At 34.8% G+C, this 18,028-nt stretch overlaps 4 protein-coding genes and 1 long non-coding RNA gene across 9 annotated transcripts; 1 reads left to right on the forward strand and 4 right to left on the reverse strand.

The window, feature by feature from the left end:
- Window positions 1–145: 145 nt before the first annotated feature.
- On the reverse strand, window positions 146–2,440 carry LOC142549632 (protein C2-DOMAIN ABA-RELATED 5-like). Its single transcript, XM_075658685.1, has 3 exons — window positions 2,226–2,440; window positions 662–760; window positions 146–574 (listed from the first exon to the last, which is right to left on the reverse strand). The coding sequence occupies exons 1-3, from the start codon at window positions 2,334–2,336 to the stop codon at window positions 281–283; spliced, it is 504 nt and encodes a 167-aa protein (XP_075514800.1). The 5' UTR covers window positions 2,337–2,440; the 3' UTR covers window positions 146–280.
- A 5,233-nt stretch (window positions 2,441–7,673) lies between these two features.
- Window positions 7,674–9,255, reverse strand: LOC142549635 (mediator of RNA polymerase II transcription subunit 11-like). 4 transcript variants are annotated; one of them, XM_075658692.1, is made up of 4 exons: window positions 8,654–9,255; window positions 8,437–8,522; window positions 8,226–8,331; window positions 7,674–8,086 (listed from the first exon to the last, which is right to left on the reverse strand). In XM_075658692.1, the coding sequence occupies exons 2-4, from the start codon at window positions 8,445–8,447 to the stop codon at window positions 7,910–7,912; spliced, it is 294 nt and encodes a 97-aa protein (XP_075514807.1). In that variant the 5' UTR covers window positions 8,448–8,522; window positions 8,654–9,255; the 3' UTR covers window positions 7,674–7,909. The 4 variants fall into 4 exon arrangements, with proteins under 4 accessions (XP_075514807.1, XP_075514806.1, XP_075514804.1 ...); XM_075658691.1 differs by having other exon boundaries at window positions 8,437–8,547; XM_075658689.1 differs by having other exon boundaries at window positions 7,723–8,086; window positions 8,226–8,342.
- Window positions 9,256–12,542: 3,287 nt separating this feature from the next.
- LOC142548250 (mediator of RNA polymerase II transcription subunit 11-like) lies at window positions 12,543–13,728 on the reverse strand. Its single transcript, XM_075656566.1, has 3 exons — window positions 13,541–13,728; window positions 13,330–13,446; window positions 12,543–13,190 (listed from the first exon to the last, which is right to left on the reverse strand). The coding sequence occupies exons 1-3, from the start codon at window positions 13,592–13,594 to the stop codon at window positions 13,014–13,016; spliced, it is 348 nt and encodes a 115-aa protein (XP_075512681.1). The 5' UTR covers window positions 13,595–13,728; the 3' UTR covers window positions 12,543–13,013.
- Window positions 13,729–15,521: 1,793 nt separating this feature from the next.
- LOC142549637 (uncharacterized) lies at window positions 15,522–16,218 on the forward strand. Its single transcript, XR_012821234.1, has 2 exons — window positions 15,522–15,810; window positions 15,841–16,218. It is a non-coding gene; the product is annotated as an uncharacterized LOC142549637 (long non-coding RNA).
- LOC142549634 (mediator of RNA polymerase II transcription subunit 11-like) lies at window positions 15,844–16,943 on the reverse strand. Of its 2 annotated transcripts, none has more exons than XM_075658687.1 (4): window positions 16,826–16,943; window positions 16,608–16,693; window positions 16,397–16,513; window positions 15,844–16,257 (listed from the first exon to the last, which is right to left on the reverse strand). In XM_075658687.1, the coding sequence occupies exons 2-4, from the start codon at window positions 16,659–16,661 to the stop codon at window positions 16,081–16,083; spliced, it is 348 nt and encodes a 115-aa protein (XP_075514802.1). In that variant the 5' UTR covers window positions 16,662–16,693; window positions 16,826–16,943; the 3' UTR covers window positions 15,844–16,080. The 2 variants fall into 2 exon arrangements, with proteins under 2 accessions (XP_075514802.1, XP_075514801.1); XM_075658686.1 differs by having other exon boundaries at window positions 16,608–16,718.
- Window positions 16,944–18,028: the final 1,085 nt, after the last annotated feature.

Consider the following 18,028-nt stretch of genomic DNA (forward strand, 5'->3'; position numbering starts at 1 on the left):
AAATTATATATATAGATATTTTGATTTTTTTTTGAAATAATATATAGATATTTTGATAAAGAAAAAGGATCACGCATTTCTTGAGCCTGTCTTATCCACTAGCAAGCATGTTAGCAGTGAATAAAAAGTTAAATACTATGTGACATATAAGATAAGCCGAGTACACAACTTATTACCAAGCTCAAGCTCCATACAAACCATTAGCAAGAACAAAAGCTTCCATTACAATACCAACTTGATCCCAAGCCGCTACAAGTTTGTCGAGTATGCACGCGCAAACTCAACTCTCCAGACAACTTCCAGAACCGTCGATCCAGTGCAGCTTGAGCTCGACTTCACCGCACTCGACGTTTCTAAGTCTCAAGAACATGTGTTGGACCACTTGTTCATTTTCCCATGCAACATAGCTCTCTTCAGCTAGGCAGTTGTGTCTGTTGGGCTTCATGGTTGTGATCACGGTTCCATTTACAACATTCTCCAGATGCATTTTAACGACTTCAAGAAACGGCCTAACGTCGAATTCGGCCTCCCCCATTTTGTCGTCCGGGGTGAATGTATCTTTGTCGTATACTCGCTGCGACAAAATGAAATATATCGCACAATTTAAGGATTGGATTCAAGGGAAGAATGTCCAGAATTTAATATAATAAAAATAATTTACCAATATGATTGGGATATTTGGAACATCAGCAATCGATAGTGTCAGCTCTTCGTCCCATTCTGGATTAACATTCTTTTTCACAACACGAGTCTTGACTTTCTGATTCAATAGTAGTTAGATTTTAGTGCTTTAGCATTCAAAAATTTGCTTCATTATAACTAAAATATATAATAATAAGCTACGCTAAGAAGTACTCTAAATCTATCGATAATTTGTAGTTCATCTCACATCAAGTTTTCAAGTATGAGACATGTACTTCGATTCAAAAAAATACTCCGAATCTAAATTTTCTGTTGAATTATCAAACAATCCAACACCTTATCAATCCAACCAAATATAGCCTTAATTTCTCTTACGTTTTAGTTTATATAATGTTAAGATTGGAACTTGGACCTAACTCAACCCCAAAAGCTAGCTCAAGGGGGGAGGATTGCCCAATCTCATATATACAACTCGTATGTTATTTATCCAACCGACTGTGGGACAATTAACACACCCCTCTCACGCCCAAGAATGAACATATGGAGCGTGGAGTTTACAAATGACCCAATTATGAGCAGAACGGGTGGCCTAATTATAGGCAGTCCAACACATAACGGTGAAACCCGGGCTCTGATACCATGTTAAGAATGGAACTTGGACCTAACTCAACCCCAAAAGCTAGCTCTTGGGGTTGAGTTAGGTCCAAGTTCCAATCTTTAACATATAACAAACATTTCATTTATCGTATAAATTCATTATAAAAGGAAACATATACGACGAAAATTAGTCGTGTAAATTAGTTGCAAAGTTCCAGAAAATCTTGAGTGCCACTAAAGTAAGAAATTATTCAATAAGATTTATGAAGTCAAGTTAATTTGTGCCACAAAAATTTGTAAGTGCGGTACACTTTTTTAAAGGACATGATAGTTGGCCTCCTTAATTTCACAAATATGTTCCTCAAATTATCCCGTTACTTAGTTTGCCACTATATAAAAATTTCAAAGTTAATAAGCAAAACCTGAAAAATAAAAAGAAATAATCATGCTTTGATTCAAGATTTTGTTTTAGAAATTTGTAAAAAAAACATGAAACATATTAAAAGAAGTAGCGTGTAGAAATTGAAATTGGCGACGATCAAGAAAATTTAGATGCGTATACACGATTCTTCCGTTGACAATCGTGCTCCCACATTAACTAATTGATGGTATGAGACGCCTATATATACAAGCGTTTAAGGTCCCTAAACACACACACCTCATAAAAAAATATACACCATCTATCGAGATGGTGAAGTGCTTAGAAGGCATCAACCGAGAAGAAAAACAGAAAAATCAAAATTTTCAATGGCCAGAATTAACACTCGATTTAGCTTCCGCATATTATTTATAATATTTATATATACGAATAAACATGATTTTTTTAGAAAAATTCTGACAAAATTCAGTCAAGAAACTTAAAACAAACAACAAAAACCATTTATGACAGCCAAATTTCTTCACACAAAAACTCCATATATAAATTCGTATAATAAAATTAAATCAAATAAAAAGAGGCCGTGGGGAAAGAAAGAAAGATCACAAACCTGCTTGCCCAGTCTAATTATCACGTAAGGATCGCTGCTTCTTACATCTCTTTTCGCTAGATTTATGCCTCTTATCACTCTGATTCTAAGCAAACCCAATATGTTTTCCATAAAAATAAATAAATATGTATAAATTTATTTATTTCAAGATAAAAACAAGAGACTGCAATTCAGCTTATATATATAAAGAAAATCCAATCACTCCAAGAGAGAAGGAGAGGAGAGTGTTTTAAAAATTCTCGGTAATGCGGCTTCTGTTTTTTGGACAAATAATTTTAATAAATATTTCAGGACGGATAACCATGATAACATATAATTCAAATATTTTAAAATGTATGATAATTCGGATTTCCTGTTTCAATCGTTCATTGAGCAAAAACAATTATTGCATTCGGAGGGATACTGAATTAGGTGAGTCGAAAGAAAAGAAACACATACAACAACCGGCTAAACAGTATTATTTACAAGTAGACAAGCCGTTTGGTGTATTTCTAACATTTAGGTTAGAAATTTGGCTTTTTTCCCTGATTAATGTATTTATATGTGTGTATCACAAAAATCAAACACATCTCTACTATTTTATTAAAGATGAGAGGCTCATAAAAACTGCAATGTGCGGACACCAAGTTTTCGTGACCTTTTTGCCCTTTTGCTTAATATTTTCTTCTCTCAAAATAACACCACGTCTCCAAAAAAAAACAGTTCACACAAGATTTTATTCCCCTAATCTGCACGATTCTCTCTTCCCTATTCCAAAACTTTTCTCGGATATATTTCACAAAAGCCGATTTCTTTCCTCTGAATCTATATAGTTGTTGATTTAGCTTCACAAATTTCGTTCCCTCTTTCAAATCTTCTATCTCGAAAATACATGACAATGAGTTTGTATCAAAATCCATCAGCGTCAATTCTCAGTGAAACCTCAAATCTATCAGCGACACTCATCTATAGAGAATTGAAACGTGGATTATACGACCATTCTGTGTTGAATCCATTCGAATTAAGTTACTCATCTCTTGGATTACATTATCAGTTCAAAGCCTAAGCTTTTAATGTGTGATTGTGTACAGTGATTGGTTTTCTTGACAATATGGATTTTGTTAGAAGTATGGTTGCAAATTTGCACTGCAGGTGTTTGTATTATGTTCTCAAAGCAATTTAGTTTTCAAGAATTCCCCGCCCTATCAATTCAATGGACGAACAGTCTCTTCCTTATCTTCTCTGTAACTCTATTCCTCATCCCTGATTATTTAATTTTTGGAGTTTGATGCTCTCAAAATGGGGTCTGATTGTGTTTGTAAAACGGAACGTATAATTAAATTACAAGCCTTCATCACTATGCAGTAAACTGAAAAGAATTGGAGTGGAATGAAACGAAGAAGACGGGGATGAGTCTCAATCAAGATATTTAAAAAAACTGGAGTTCTTTTCTTTTCAATAAACCAAAAGACAAAAGGCTTTATCAAAGTTTCCTCACCATTTAAAAGTTGTTCTTCAGTGTTTTAAATTGTTTTAAGAATTTTTTGGAAAATTAAGAGGCATACGCGAGGAATCTCATTACGCACTTTATCTTTTTTTATTTAACAATGAAAATGATAAGCACGTTTTGTTAATTTTTTTATATTGCAAAGAGAATTGGTTGGTTTTAGTTAGATTTTTTTTATTTTCTAAATGCATCATTTGCAATATCTGTTTTAGTTAGATTTTTATTCAGTACAAAGTGAGTATGTTGCAGAAATTTTAGAACATTTGACGCAACAGGTCAACAAATCTTATAAATCACATGTACTATTTAACAAGAATAATATCTGTAGTTTAACACTGAAGCTTATATAGTAGTCATTAGTCAATATCCTTAATGTCCAGTTTCGACAATCAACAATCATGTAGGTTTCAATAGTATCATTTTGTAATATAACATATTCAGAAAATCAGTTGAAGGACATAAAGCTAACAGATAGAGCATTGTATTTACAATAAGTTCAATGGACAAAAATATAACATCTTAAATAGAAATGATCAGAGTTAACCAAACTTTTCTAACTCATGAATAACATGACCCCTTGATTTAATACCTGATGTATGGGATTTCTAAAGTTGTGGTATTTTTATGATGATACATTATATTTGTTATTTGTGCCATTAAAGTTTCCTTTTACTCATATGTTCTCATTTTGATACCTTCTATATCATTAAGACTTTTAAATTTGGGGTACACATATTAATTCAAGTAATATAACAAATGGTGTCAACTTCATTAGAGGTCGAGGCATTGTTTCATTTATTCATCCCTCATCTCTACACCCTCAACCAAAAAAAAAAAAAAAAACGGTGTTGTTAAAAAATGTGTATCTTTTGTGTTCTTTGATGTGTTGGTCATGAAATTCATATGATTTACTTGCTCTGTTTGTTTCAAAACTCTTTTTCACCCATTGTTTTTCATTCAATTACGTTGCCTTGAAGGTTAGTTTTAATCAAAAATGGATTTTTTTACAAATCAATTATTATGCATACCTTTTTTCATTTCGGTGTTTTTTAGCAAGTTTAGGTATGTTTAAGGGTGTGGTGCTTCGATGGATTTACATGATACTGATGAAGATCATCAAGGGATTTATCGATTTCTCATACATGAATTATGTAATGTTTTTGCTTAATTGAGTGTGTTGTCATTAAATTATCAAAACAAATATATAACATCTTGGTCAATAAATGCTCATAATCAAATACATAAACTGAGTTGTGTTCTTGTGATGCTGGACAAATAAACTAAGAGCAGTTGATCCTACAAGCAGATAACTTGAGTGAGACATAAAGTTCCTAATGAAAGAAAAGTGGATCTAGAAACATGGGTTACTGAAAACGAGGAGCCGTAATCTAAATTAGAAATTTAGAACCACGACTTTTGCTTTCTAAAAGATACATGTTGGGGTAATATAATTACCAACAGGAATTGTGAAAGCTTGACATAACAATAAAATAAGTGTCCTCTTACATGAATCAGGTGTCACACAATTATTTCTCTATATCAATACCTTGTAAGTTTAATCAACGCTGCTTTAGATCCTCCACCACGACCTTCACAAGTCATAAAAGACTCATCAGGCATAACAGTTACTGCCGAAGATTGTGAGTTGCTTCAATAATTATTCTTTTTTCTTCATTTAAAAGTGTTAATCAAATTTTAAATCAAGTGCAAGTAAATCAACTCTTTTTAGTGTAAATTTTATAAAATACATTATGAACAAATAGTTACATAAATCGTTAAATACATGCTATATGTTTTGGCGTTATAATTTGGGGGATGCTAATATAGATATTCCATTATCTATGTTCAAACACATTCAGCTATATGTGGCACCCTGTATTCTGTACATGGTTTTATCTCTGCCAATGTATATCTATGAAATATTATGTTGATTTATATTAGTGATCATATCAAATTAGTTTCTTCGTTTTGATCTTGCAGGCTATAATGTATTTATTACAAGCTTCAAAGTCCTATGATTTAATATTTCACATATTCTCAACAGAGTCACTATATCATTATATTAGGTCTTCATAAACATTGTTCTGTTAAAAAGTTTACTGACAAATTTATATTTTGGTTTATAGATTTTAATCCATCTTGGGCTTTTGTCTTGATTTACCTCCTTATCCTCCTAAACTTGCAATGCCGTTATTATAATGAGCTGTCATACACTCCTTTTATATATAATAACATGATATTATTCAAATTTAGCTTTATTATTTCTCAGTTGTGCATCAATCCTGTTATCTTCATTTTCCAGGCGACCAAGACCATTACTTCTTGGCTCCAATTCTCCATTAGCAGAACTTCCAGAAGCGCAGACAGCAGGTATATCCAAACTCATGATAATCTAGATCGTGGCCTGCACTACAAGCTAACAAAATTTATTATCATAGCTAAAAAATTGAAGCTAAAAAACTTACCTCAATCCGAGTTTTAAATCACTCCAGAGAAAACTATTACAAAAGTGAAACGGTTTGAGAAAAATGGACTGGTGTGCATATTTATAGGAAATAGCGACGGTTTTTGAAACAACCGTCGCTAATCATCAAAAACTGTCGCTAATCAGCGACGGTATAAAACAACCGTCGCATATTAGCGACGATTTTGGCTGATTATAAATCGTCGCCGATCGATATAGCGACGGTTTTTGAAAACACCGTCGCTAATCAGTATCCGGCGACGTTTTATAAACCGTCGCAAATTAGCGACGGTTTTTTCCGTCGCCAACCGTATCGGCGACAGTTTTATAAACCGGCGCAAATTAGCAACTATTTTGCTCATTATAAACGGTCGTCGATCCGTTCAGCGAGTTGTAAACCGTCGCTCATGAGCGACGGTTTCTCAAAATCCGTCGCTGATTTTGATCAGCGAGATTTGCTTCCGTCGCTGATTAGCTTCGGTCACTTATCAGGAGATGTCTTGTAGCTGGAGTTTAATAAAGTATAGCGGTTGGATTCTAGACAGAACGACTTGAACTCTTGAAAGAATTGAAATAATCCAGCAATCTGAAAAACCTATACAATAAAGTGAGCGACTAGATCTTGAAACAAAATTTATGTTGTTTATTTTGATAATTACCAAAAATTTAAGGGTAATAAAAAATATTCTAACAAGTATGTTCATCAATTATCAAACATCAATTTATGGATTTCCTTCTACTTCAGACAGTGAGAATAAGATAATGCAGCTACAAGAGGAGCGGGTGGCCCTATAAAAAACCATTTCTTCAATGATTGAATAGTGTCGATGAATATTAGTATCGACTTAACAAAATAATTTTCAAAAACAATCCTCAAATTAATAAGCATGACAAAAAGTCACCTGAAAAAAAATACAAGTTCAACCACACAGATACCTGAGTCGCAACTCATTTGGAAGACAAGTATTATATTTTGAAATTGGAATGTTATATCCAAATTTGCAAAACTATATCATAAAATCCAGTTTCTTATGCCAAATGTATCATCCAATTACTCAAACTCGATCATCCTCCTAAAGTAAATGAGCAGTAACCTATGTAACAATTCTTGGACGAGGCCAGCTCCAGTATGAAAAAACAGAACTCCCAGGAAGCCAATTCAATAATAAAAAAAATTGAGCAATCACATAAGGCGTCAAACGGAAAGACGACCTAAGCAGCCATCCGAAACCAATAAGCTACATAACCCTTTAAAAGCTACATACATAACTCTTGACACATACATTTCCAATCCAAGATTAATATTCAAGCAAAAGTCTACGAATTACAACCATTTATGGTTTCGATCAGTATTCAACAATACAAGAGAGTGTAAACTGCAGCTCTAGAAACTACACGGCTCCAGTCGTCTGAGCATTGAACGAAAAGAATGCAGGTAGGGATTACATAAAACAGATCACAAAATGCCGAACATTCTTGTACATTGGAGAGTAGAAAGACATTAAACATGAATAGAATTCATAAATCATCATCTGAGCGAGAAAACATTCTTCACAATAAAAGTTAAGGTTCTTCTGCCAATGTCTTCTACATAAATATGCACTGTCTTTCAACATATTCCAAACTTCTCATATCCTCAAAAACTCTAGACAATGAAAACTATAATTCAATTGCCAGGAGCACGTCCAGCAACATCGATCTACCTTTACATATGATTGAATAAAGTAAAACACCTCAAGCTGCATCACCATATCCCTCGATCGTTTGCTTCATCTCATCTATTTGTGCAATGACATATTCTAGCTTCTTGCAACAAATCTCGTTAGATATTCTCGGGACATGGTCACACTTCTCGAATGGCCGATACTCACATGCGCTTTTGATTTCCTCACGCAGCATCACTTGAATGTCCTATTTCAAACCATAAATATTGAGTTAACAGCAACGCCTATTAATATTACCTCACACAAAATTGCAGCAAAAAACTAAGCGTAACACACAGAAATTGATATTAACGATACAGTCAGTTGAAAACGAAGTAGATTTAAACCTTGACTGATTGCATGAATTCGCCGCAACTGCTGTTAACAAGCTCCTTTCTGGGGCCACTAGGGTTCCCCATTTCCTCCATAACCCCGCCAGCGAGCTCCAAAACCCTTACGATCCTCTAACAAATCAACATTAGAAATCATATGATTCACTAAAGTAATCAATGGCAGATTTTGAACAATTATCTTACTGCGTAGACCCTGAAAGTGTACCTTCTCGACATTCTGGAGTCGCTGCAGTGAAGTGGTCTGGCTTTGTGGATCCATGGCGCCCAATACACCCTTTCAAAATGGTCGTCCTACAGTGAAGCACAAGAGCAGCCCCTAATCCCAAATAAGGGCACAAGAAACAGAAAACTCCAGCCAAAACCCAATTGCAGGTTCGAAAATAGGCGTAAAAAAACTGATTTCGAATCAATTTAACAGATACCTTAACAGAGGAGAGGAGAAGGCTTCAATGGTGGCCTCGAAACTTCAAGCTCTGTATCAAGTTTCGTTCGTATCGAGCTGGTAACGCTCGAGATCTGCGGCGGCAATGGTAACTGGACCTTCGGAATTGTTATAATATTTTGACATAAAAAATAATATTTATTTTATGAAATATATATTTTATATAATTAATTCGTAAAATTATTTTACAAAAAAATTTATTTTAATTCTATATCATTAAAATTTCGAAATTTATGGATTTGTCCCATCAATGGTGATTGAGATAAAATTATCCCAGGATTATGTCACTTGAATCATATTTAAAATTTATGAATTAATCCCAAGACATGCTCAACAATTATGAATCGTGCAGATAAATATCTTTCTTTCTCAATACATATGATAGTTTTAGCAGAGTAGCTTCTCAATTGAGTGAAAATCCTTCTCATGCTTTTTCAAAGTTAAATTGAATGTTTGAGTGGTTCGATTTCGATGATCTAGATCGTGACCTGCACTACAAGCTAACAAAATTCATTATCATAACTAAAAAATTGAAGCTAAAAAACTTACCTCAATCCGAGTTTTAAATCGCCCCAGAGAAAACTATTACAGAAGTGAAACGATTTGAGAAAAATGTACGGTGCGAGGCATATTTATAGGCAACAGCGACGGTTTTTGACAAAACCGTCGCTAATCAGCGACGCTGTAAATCCGTTGCCTACATGATCGGCGACGGTCGGTTTTGCAACTGTCGCCGATTGGATCGACGACGGTTTCTAAATGTTGCTAATGAGCGACAATTTGTCATGAACCGTCGCTGATTTTGATCGTCGACGGTTTGAAAACCGTCGCTAATTAGATAGCGACGGTTTTTGCTGATCATAAACCGTCGCCGATCGCATTAACGACAGTTTTATAAATGTTGCTAATGAGCGACGGTTTTATAAACCGTCAGCGACAGTGGCTCAGCGAGATTTGCTTCCGTCGCTGATTAGCTTCGGTCACTTATCAGAAGATGTCTTGTAGCTGGAGTTTAATAAAGTATAGCGGTTGACCCTATAAAGAATCATTTCTTCAATGATTGAACAGTGTCGATGAATATTAGTATCGACGAACAAAAATTAACAAATTAATTTTCAAAAACAATCCTCAAATTAATAAAAATGACAAAAAGTCACCTGAAGAAGAACACAAGTTCAACCACACAGATACATGTGTTGCAACTCATTTGGAAGACAATTATTATATTTTGAAATTGGAATGTTATATCTAAATTTGCAAAACTAGATCATAAATTCCAGTTTCTTATTCCAAATGTATCCTCCAATTACTCAAAGTCGATCACCCTCCCAAAGTAAATGAGCAGTAACCTATGTAACAATTGTAACACCCTAACCCGTTTTCTTAAAATAATAAACTTTATAATGCGGAAGTTTTAAAAATAGACTTGGAGGAAAGTATGTGCTTTAAAAATTTTGGCAGAGTTTCCCTGTAAAAAGGAACTCACCACCTGTCTCAAGCAATAAAATCAATACAACATAAAAATTCCTACAACTAATACATAAAGATATACACAATCAAAAGTATTGCATTTGATTACCAAAATAATTGAGTCAAATTTAAAATCTCAAAATATCAAATGGGTAACAACAAAATATATTAGCCAACTCCAACCATTACAAAACAAAATACTTTCTTAATCATCCATAGACAAAATAATCATTTCACCCTTCCTCCAAGCTTGGCACATTTCTTTCTTCCATCTCGACACCCCGTCGTATCAATCTCGGTTACCTGCATCTACATTTCATGAACATAACTGAAATGAGTTATAAAAACTCAGCAAGTAGACCTTTAAATAACAAGTACATATACCATAGTGTACATAAGGAATCCGTATCATTTCTTAACCGTAATATGTCATCAGTCAATAAAAATGCGTATATAACAATTATAAGATGACATCTATAGAACAATTCATTTCTTTTCATCCGAATGGCATTGATAGGTCATCAGTCAATGGTACACATGTACGTCTCAGTCAAAATCAGTCACATTACATGTCATTATGTTGATCAACTTCCGTCGTGTGGGTTTAGAATTACCAAAGGTAACACCACTATACCATATAACCATCAAGCCATAAAAACATTCATTGAATCATTTTATCAAGCATGTGGCGTGCGTGCTAAAGAGTTAGCTCCTTTATTTTTCCCCTGGCTTCAATTCCATTTCTTTTCAATATATCATTACATACAACATACATAATCAATGATTTAAATGAGCTAAAGTCAATGAAAACTTCATTTATCATATACATACCTCGTGAGATACATTCAAAGGAAGAATCTACTTACAACCCAATGAACAAGTGCTTGCTAGTTCTTGAGGGATTCCTACAACACAATAACAATAATAATACCATCAATCATTATATTAACAACTTTACCTCAACACTCAAACTAAACAACCCAATGTCTTCCATGTCTTCCCTTCAATCACTAACCCAAGGAAATAAGCTTTTTTACCTTGCTTCTAAACTCTTGAGGATAAAAACTTCTAATCTCCAAGAAACGATGAAGGTTTCAATCAAAGATTAATGTCTTGGAAGAAGTTGGATTGAAGAAGAAAATTGAAGAACCCTAACTTAACGATGGAGAGAAGAGAAGGAGAAGGGAGAAATGAGGGAAAAAATGATACAAAGTCTATTAAAAGCCTTCCAAATCATCAAAACATGTTTTTGAACATGTGCTAGGCGCGGTGGCGCGTGATCCGGCGCACCCGCGCGCCCCATTCTGCCCAAACAACAAAAACTTCAGCATCAGGCGTGCCATCGCGCGAGATCTGGCGCAGGGGCGCACCGCATTCCGCCGAAAAACGCATTTTTAACTTCAGAATTTGCTAAAGTAGTCAACATGAAAGTTGTAGCCCTATGTCTTGGCTTGCATTTCCAATTGGCCTCATGTCATTGGATATTTGAGTAAAGAGTTATGCTCAATCTCCCAACATGTGTCAGTGCATAAACGACGATACGCACGACACACTTCGGGCCACTTTTGGCTCGTCTTCTCTAATGATTTGAACAAAACTCGAAACATTAAAGTTATAGTCTTATGTCTTATCTTTCTAATGAAAGTGGTCTCACATCAATTGGATCAATAAACAAAACATTATGCTAAAAATCCAAACTATTGCCACATTTTTCATATCATTTCTGCACTTCCATTACCTATTTAGCTCAAATTCAACATTCTATTCTATCAATCCATTATCTATTTCATTCTATAACATTCATTGACATTCATACCATAACGTAAAGTCATAAACCATCACCATCAAATACCGTAATTCATAACAAAGAAATGAACGATAGGTATTACAATTTACTAGCTCAATTGGTACCAAGTCTCTTTGAACTATGTACTTATGCCAGGAGGTCATGGGTTCGAAACTTGGGGAGGTATCACCCCACCAACCTGGTGTGGAGAGTCCTATGAGTGACGGTGCATGGGCATGGGCTACGGCTCATGCTGGACCATCCTAATGACACATGGCTACCCATGCCGGGGCCCATGTTGGTTCAACCTAATAGCCCATGATCCTTACAATAAAAGGCAGGTTGGTAGAGTGATACCTCCCCAAGTCTCGAACCCATGACCTTCTGTTATAAGTACATAGTTCAAAGAGACTTGGTACCATGTTGGTTCAGCCTAATGGCCCATGGTCGTTACAACAATTCCTGGACGAGGCCAGCTCCAATGTGAAAAAACAGAACTCCTAGAAAGCCAATTCAATAATAAAAAAAAATTGAGCAATCACATAAGATGTCAAACGGAAAGACGACCTAAGCAGCCATCCGAAACCAATAAGCTACATAACTCTTTAAAAGCTACATAACTCTTCACACATACATTTCCAATCCAAGATTAATATTCAAGCAAAATTCTACGAATTACAGCCATTTATGGTTTCGATCAGTATTCAACAATACAAGAGAGTGTAAATGCAGCTCTAGAAACTACACGGCTCCAGTCGTCCGAGCATTGAACGAAAAGAATGCAGGTAGGAATTACATAAAACAGATCACAAAGTGCCAAACATTCTTGTACTTGGAGAGTAGAAAGACATTAAACATGAATAGAATTCACAAATCATCATCTGAGCGAAAAAAACATTCTTCACAATAAAAGCTTAGGTTCTTCTGCCAATGTCTTCTAGATAAATATGCAATGTCTTTCAACATATTCCAAACTTCTCCTATCCTCAAAAACTCTAGACAATGAAAACTATAATTCAATTTCCAAGAGCACGTCCAGCAACATCGATCTACCTTTACAAACGATTGAATAAAGTAAAACATCTCAAACTGCATCACCATATCCCTCGATCGTTTGTTTCATCTGATCTATTTGTGCAATGACATATTCTAGCTTCTTGCAACAAATCTCATTAGATATTCTCGGGACATAGTCACACTTCTCGAATGGCCGATACTCACACACGCTTTTGATTTTCTCACGCAGCGTCACTTGAATGTCCTATTTCAAACCATAAATATTGAGTTAACAGCAAGGCCTATTAATATTACCTCACACAAAATTGCAGCAAAAAATTAAGCGTAACACACAGAAATTGATATTAACGATACAGTCAGTTAAAAACGAAGTAGATTTAAACCTTGACTGATTGCATGAATTCGCCGCAACTACTGTTAACAAGCTCTTTTATGGGGCCACTAGAGTTCCCCATTTCCTCCATAACCCCGCCAGCGAGCTCCAAAACCCTTACGATCCTCTAACAAATCAACATTAGAAATCATATGCTTCACTAAAGTAATCAATGGCAGATTTTGAACAATTATCTTACTGCGTAGACCCTGAAAATGTACCTTCTCGACATTCTGGAGTCGCTGCAGTGAAGTGGGCTGGCTTTGTGGATCCATGGTTCCCAATACACCCTTTCAAAATGGTCGTCCTACAGTGAAGCACAAGAGCAGCCCCTAATCCCAAATAAGGGCACAAGAAACTAGAAAACTCCAGCCAAAACCCAATTGCAGGTTCGAAAATAGGCGTAAAAAACTGATTCCGAATCAATTTAACAGATACCTTACAGAGGAGAAGGCTTCAATGGTCGCCTCGAAACTTCAAGCTCTGTATCAAGTTTCGTTCGTATCGAGCTGGTAACGCTCGAGATCTGCGTCAGCAATGGTAACTGGACCTTCGGAATTGTTATAATATTTTTACATAAAAATAATATTTATTTTATGAAATATATATTTTATATAATTGACTCGTAAAATTATTTTACTTCTATATCATTAAAATTTTGAAATTTATGGATTTGTCCCATCAATGGTGATGGAGATAAAATTATCCCAAGATTATGTCACTTGAATCATATTTAAAATTTATGAATTAATTCCAAGACATGCTCAACAATTATGAATCGTGCAGATAAATATCTTTCTTTCTCAATCCATATGATAGTTTTAGCAGAGTAGATTCTCAATTGAGTGAAAATCCTTCTCATGCTTTTTCAAAGTTAAATTGAATGTTTGAGTGGTTCGATTTCGATGATCTAGATCGTGACATGCACTACAAGCTAACAAAATTCATTATCAAAACTAAAAAATTGAAGCTAAAAAACTTACCTCAATCCGAGTTTTAAATCGTCCCAGAGAAAACTATTACAGAAGTGAAACGGTTTGAGAAAAATGGACGGGAACGAGCCATATTTATAGGCAATAACGACGGTTTTTGACAAAACCGTCGCTAATCAGCGACGGTATAAAGCCGTCGCCTAACCGTCGCCAATTAGCGACGGTTTTGGCTGATTATAAATCGTCGCCGATCGCAATAGCGACGGTTTTTGAAAAATCGTCGCTAATCAGCGACTGTGTAAAGCCGTCGCCTATCGGATCGGCGACAGGTTTTATAAACCTTCGCAAATTAGCGACGTTTTTTGCTCATTATAAACCGTCGTCGATCCGTCGCCAACCGGATCGACGACAGTTTTATAAACCGTCGCAAATTAGCAACGGTTTTTTCTCATTATAAACCGTTGCCGATCAGATCGGCGATGGTTTGTCAAAAACCGTCGCTGATTTTGATCGGAGACGGTTATGAATCGTCGCCGATCTGGCTCGGCGAGATTTGCTTCCGTCGCTGATTAGCTTCGGTCAGTTATCAGAAGATGTCTTGTAGCTGGAGTTTAATAAAGCATAGCGGTTGGATTCTAGACAGAACGGCTTGAACTCTTGAAAGAATTGAAATAATCCAGCGATCTGAAAAACCTATCCAATAAAGTAAGCGATTAGATCCTGAAACAGTTTGATGTTGTTTATTTTGTTAATTATCAAAACTTTAAAGGTAATAAAAAATATTCTAACAAGTATGTTCATCAATTATCAAACATCAATTTATGGATTTTCTTCTACTTCAGACAGTGAGAAGAAGATAATGCAGTTACAAGAGGAGCGGGTGGCCCTATAAAAAACCATTTCTTCAATGATTGAATAGTGTCGATGAATATTAGTATCGACTTAACAAAATAATTTTCAAAAACAATCCTCAAATTAATAAGCATGACAAAAAGTCACCTGAAAAAAAATACAAGTTCAACCACACAGATACCTGAGTCGCAACTCATTTGGAAGACAAGTATTATATTTTGAAATTGGAATGTTATATCCAAATTTGCAAAACTATATCATAAAATCCAGTTTCTTATGCCAAATGTATCATCCAATTACTCAAACTCGATCATCCTCCTAAAGTAAATGAGCAGTAACCTATGTAACAGTTCTTGGACGAGGCCAACTCCAGTGTGAAAAAACAGAACTCCCAGGAAGCCAATTCAATAATAAAAAAAATTGAGCAATCACATAAGGTGTCAAATGGAAAGACGACCTAAGCAGCCATCCGAAACCAATAAGCTACATAACTCTTTAAAAGCTACATACATAACCCTTGACACATACATTTCCAATCCAAGATTAATATTCAAGCAAAAGTATCCGAATTACAACCATTTATGGTTTCGATCAGTATTCAACAATACAAGAGAGTGTAAATGCAGCTCTAGAAACTACACGGCTCCAGTCGTCCGAGCATTGAACGAAAAGAATGCAGGTAGGGATTACATAAAACAGATCACAAAGTGCCAAACATTCTTGTACTTGGAGAGTAGAAAGACATTAAACATGAATCGAATTCATAAATCATAATCTGAGCGAAAAAACATTCTTCACAATAAAAGCTAAGGTTCTTCTGCCAATGTCTTCTACATAAATATGCATTGTCTTTCAACATATTCCAAACTTCTCATATCCTCAAAAACTCTAGACAATGAAAACTATAATTCAATTGCCAGGAGCACGTCCAGCAACATCGATCTACCTTTACATACGATTGAATAAAGTAAAACACCTCAAGCTGCATCACCATATCCCTCGATCGTTTGCTTCATCTCATCTATTTGTGCAATGACATATTCTAGCTTCTTGCAACAAATCTCGTTAGATATTCTCGGGACATAGTCACACTTCTCAAATGGCCGATACTCACATGCGCTTTTGATTTCCTCACGCAGCGTCACTTGAATGTCCTATTTCAAACCATAAATATTGAGTTAACAGCAAGGCCTATTAATATTACCTCACACAAAATTGCAGCAAAAAACTAAGCGTAACACACAGAAATTGATATTAACGATACAGTCAGTTGAAAACAAAGTAGATTTAAACCTTGACTGATTGCATGAATTCGCCGCAACTGCTGTTAACAAGCTCCTTTCTGGGGCCACTAGGGTTCCCCATTTCCTCCATAACCCCGCCAGCGAGCTCCAAAACCCTTACGATCCTCTAACAAATCAACATTAGAAATCATATGATTCACTAAAGTAATCAATGGCAGATTTTGAACAATTATCTTACTGCATAGACCCTGAAAGTGTACCTTCTCGACATTCTGGAGTCGCTGCAGTGAAGTGGTCTGGCTTTGTGGATCCATGGCGCCCAATACACCCTTTCAAAATGGTCGTCCTACAGTGAAGCACAAGAGCAGCCCCTAATCCCAAATAAGGGCACAAGAAACAGAAAACTCCAGCCAAAACCCAATTGCAAGGTTCGAAAATTGGCGTAAAAAAACTGATTCTGAATCAATTTAACAGATACCTTAACAGAGGAGAGGAGAAGGCTTCAATGGTCGCCTCGAAACTTCAAGCTCTGTATCAAGTTTCGTTCGTATCGAGCTGGTAACGCTCGAGATCTGCGACGGCAATGGTAACTTTACCTTCGAAATTGTTACAATATTTTGATATAAAAAATAATATTTATTTTATGAAATATATATTTATATAATTGACTCGTAAAATTATTTACAAAAAATGTTATTTTAATTCTATATCATTAAAATTTCGAAATTTATGGATTTGTCCCATCAATGGTGATGGAAATAAAATTATCTCAGGATTATGTCACTTGAATCATATTTAAGATTTATGAATTAATCCCAAGACATGCTCAACAATTATGAATCGTGCAGATAAATATCTTTATTTCTCAATCCATATAATAGTTTTAGCAGAGTAGCTTCTCAATTGAGTGAAAATCCTTCTCATGTTTTTTCAAAGTTAAATTGAATGTTTGAGTGGTTCGATTTCGATGATCTAGATCGTGACATGCACTACAAGCTAACAAAATTCATTATCATAACTAAAAAATTGAAGCTAAAAAACTTACCTCAATCCGAGTTTTAAATCGCCCCAGAGAAAACTATTACAGAAGTGAAACGGTTTGAGAAAAATGGATGGGAACGAGCCATATTTATAGGCAATAACGACGGTTTTTGACAAAACCGTCGCTAATCAGCAAAATAGTTAAATTACTGTGATGATTCATTAGCTATAAACGCATAAAATATAACCAACAAAATAAACTTCCATAAAATAACAAATAGTTAAATTACTGTGCTTTTAGACTTATAACGTATAACTTTAACCATTTATATATAATTTATCAAATTCTTAAATTTCTAATCATTATATTAATTAAATAATAATATTTGGAAAATCAATTTAAATTATTTTTCTCTTCAAATTAAATTATAATGATTTAAATTAATTGTACAATTTTTTGTGTCTATTCTACTCTCTTAACTTCTAATTTTATTCTAATACACAATTAATTGTGTTCTTTCTCCATTTAATATTCATAAGTAAAATGAATACTATTAACCCTTTCTTTTTAGTGTAGTTAAATGAATATATTGGTGTTGTAACACTCTCCTATGAAAAAAAAGGAAGAAAAATATGCAAAATGAAATGTATGTGTTTTTAATTTTCAATAAATCAACATTTAATGTTTTTCATGTGAAAA

Source organism: Primulina tabacum, chromosome 6, assembly GCF_025594145.1.
Source record: "Primulina tabacum isolate GXHZ01 chromosome 6, ASM2559414v2, whole genome shotgun sequence".
Lineage (NCBI taxonomy): Eukaryota > Viridiplantae > Streptophyta > Magnoliopsida > Lamiales > Gesneriaceae > Primulina > Primulina tabacum.

Excerpts from the sequence above, each read along its gene's own strand:
- LOC142549632 (XM_075658685.1), bottom strand. The coding sequence starts at position 2,336 with ATGGAAAACATATTGGGTTTGCTTAGAATCAGAGTGATAAGAGGCATA. Across the intron at positions 761-2,225 it reads TAATTAGACTGGGCAAGCAG|AAAGTCAAGACTCGTGTTGT; the intron begins GTTTGTGATCTT and ends CTATTGAATCAG. Across the intron at positions 575-661 it reads CAAATATCCCAATCATATTG|CGAGTATACGACAAAGATAC; the intron begins GTAAATTATTTT and ends ATTTTGTCGCAG.
- LOC142549635 (XM_075658689.1), bottom strand. The coding sequence starts at position 8,490 with ATGGATCCACAAAGCCAGACCACTTCACTGCAGCGACTCCAGAATGTC. Across the intron at positions 8,343-8,436 it reads GACTCCAGAATGTCGAGAAG|AGGATCGTAAGGGTTTTGGA; the intron begins GTACACTTTCAG and ends TTGATTTGTTAG. Across the intron at positions 8,087-8,225 it reads AATTCATGCAATCAGTCAAG|GACATTCAAGTGATGCTGCG; the intron begins GTTTAAATCTAC and ends GGTTTGAAATAG.
- LOC142548250 (XM_075656566.1), bottom strand. The coding sequence starts at position 13,594 with ATGGATCCACAAAGCCAGCCCACTTCACTGCAGCGACTCCAGAATGTC. Across the intron at positions 13,447-13,540 it reads GACTCCAGAATGTCGAGAAG|AGGATCGTAAGGGTTTTGGA; the intron begins GTACATTTTCAG and ends TTGATTTGTTAG. Across the intron at positions 13,191-13,329 it reads AATTCATGCAATCAGTCAAG|GACATTCAAGTGACGCTGCG; the intron begins GTTTAAATCTAC and ends GGTTTGAAATAG.
- LOC142549634 (XM_075658687.1), bottom strand. The coding sequence starts at position 16,661 with ATGGATCCACAAAGCCAGACCACTTCACTGCAGCGACTCCAGAATGTC. Across the intron at positions 16,514-16,607 it reads GACTCCAGAATGTCGAGAAG|AGGATCGTAAGGGTTTTGGA; the intron begins GTACACTTTCAG and ends TTGATTTGTTAG. Across the intron at positions 16,258-16,396 it reads AATTCATGCAATCAGTCAAG|GACATTCAAGTGACGCTGCG; the intron begins GTTTAAATCTAC and ends GGTTTGAAATAG.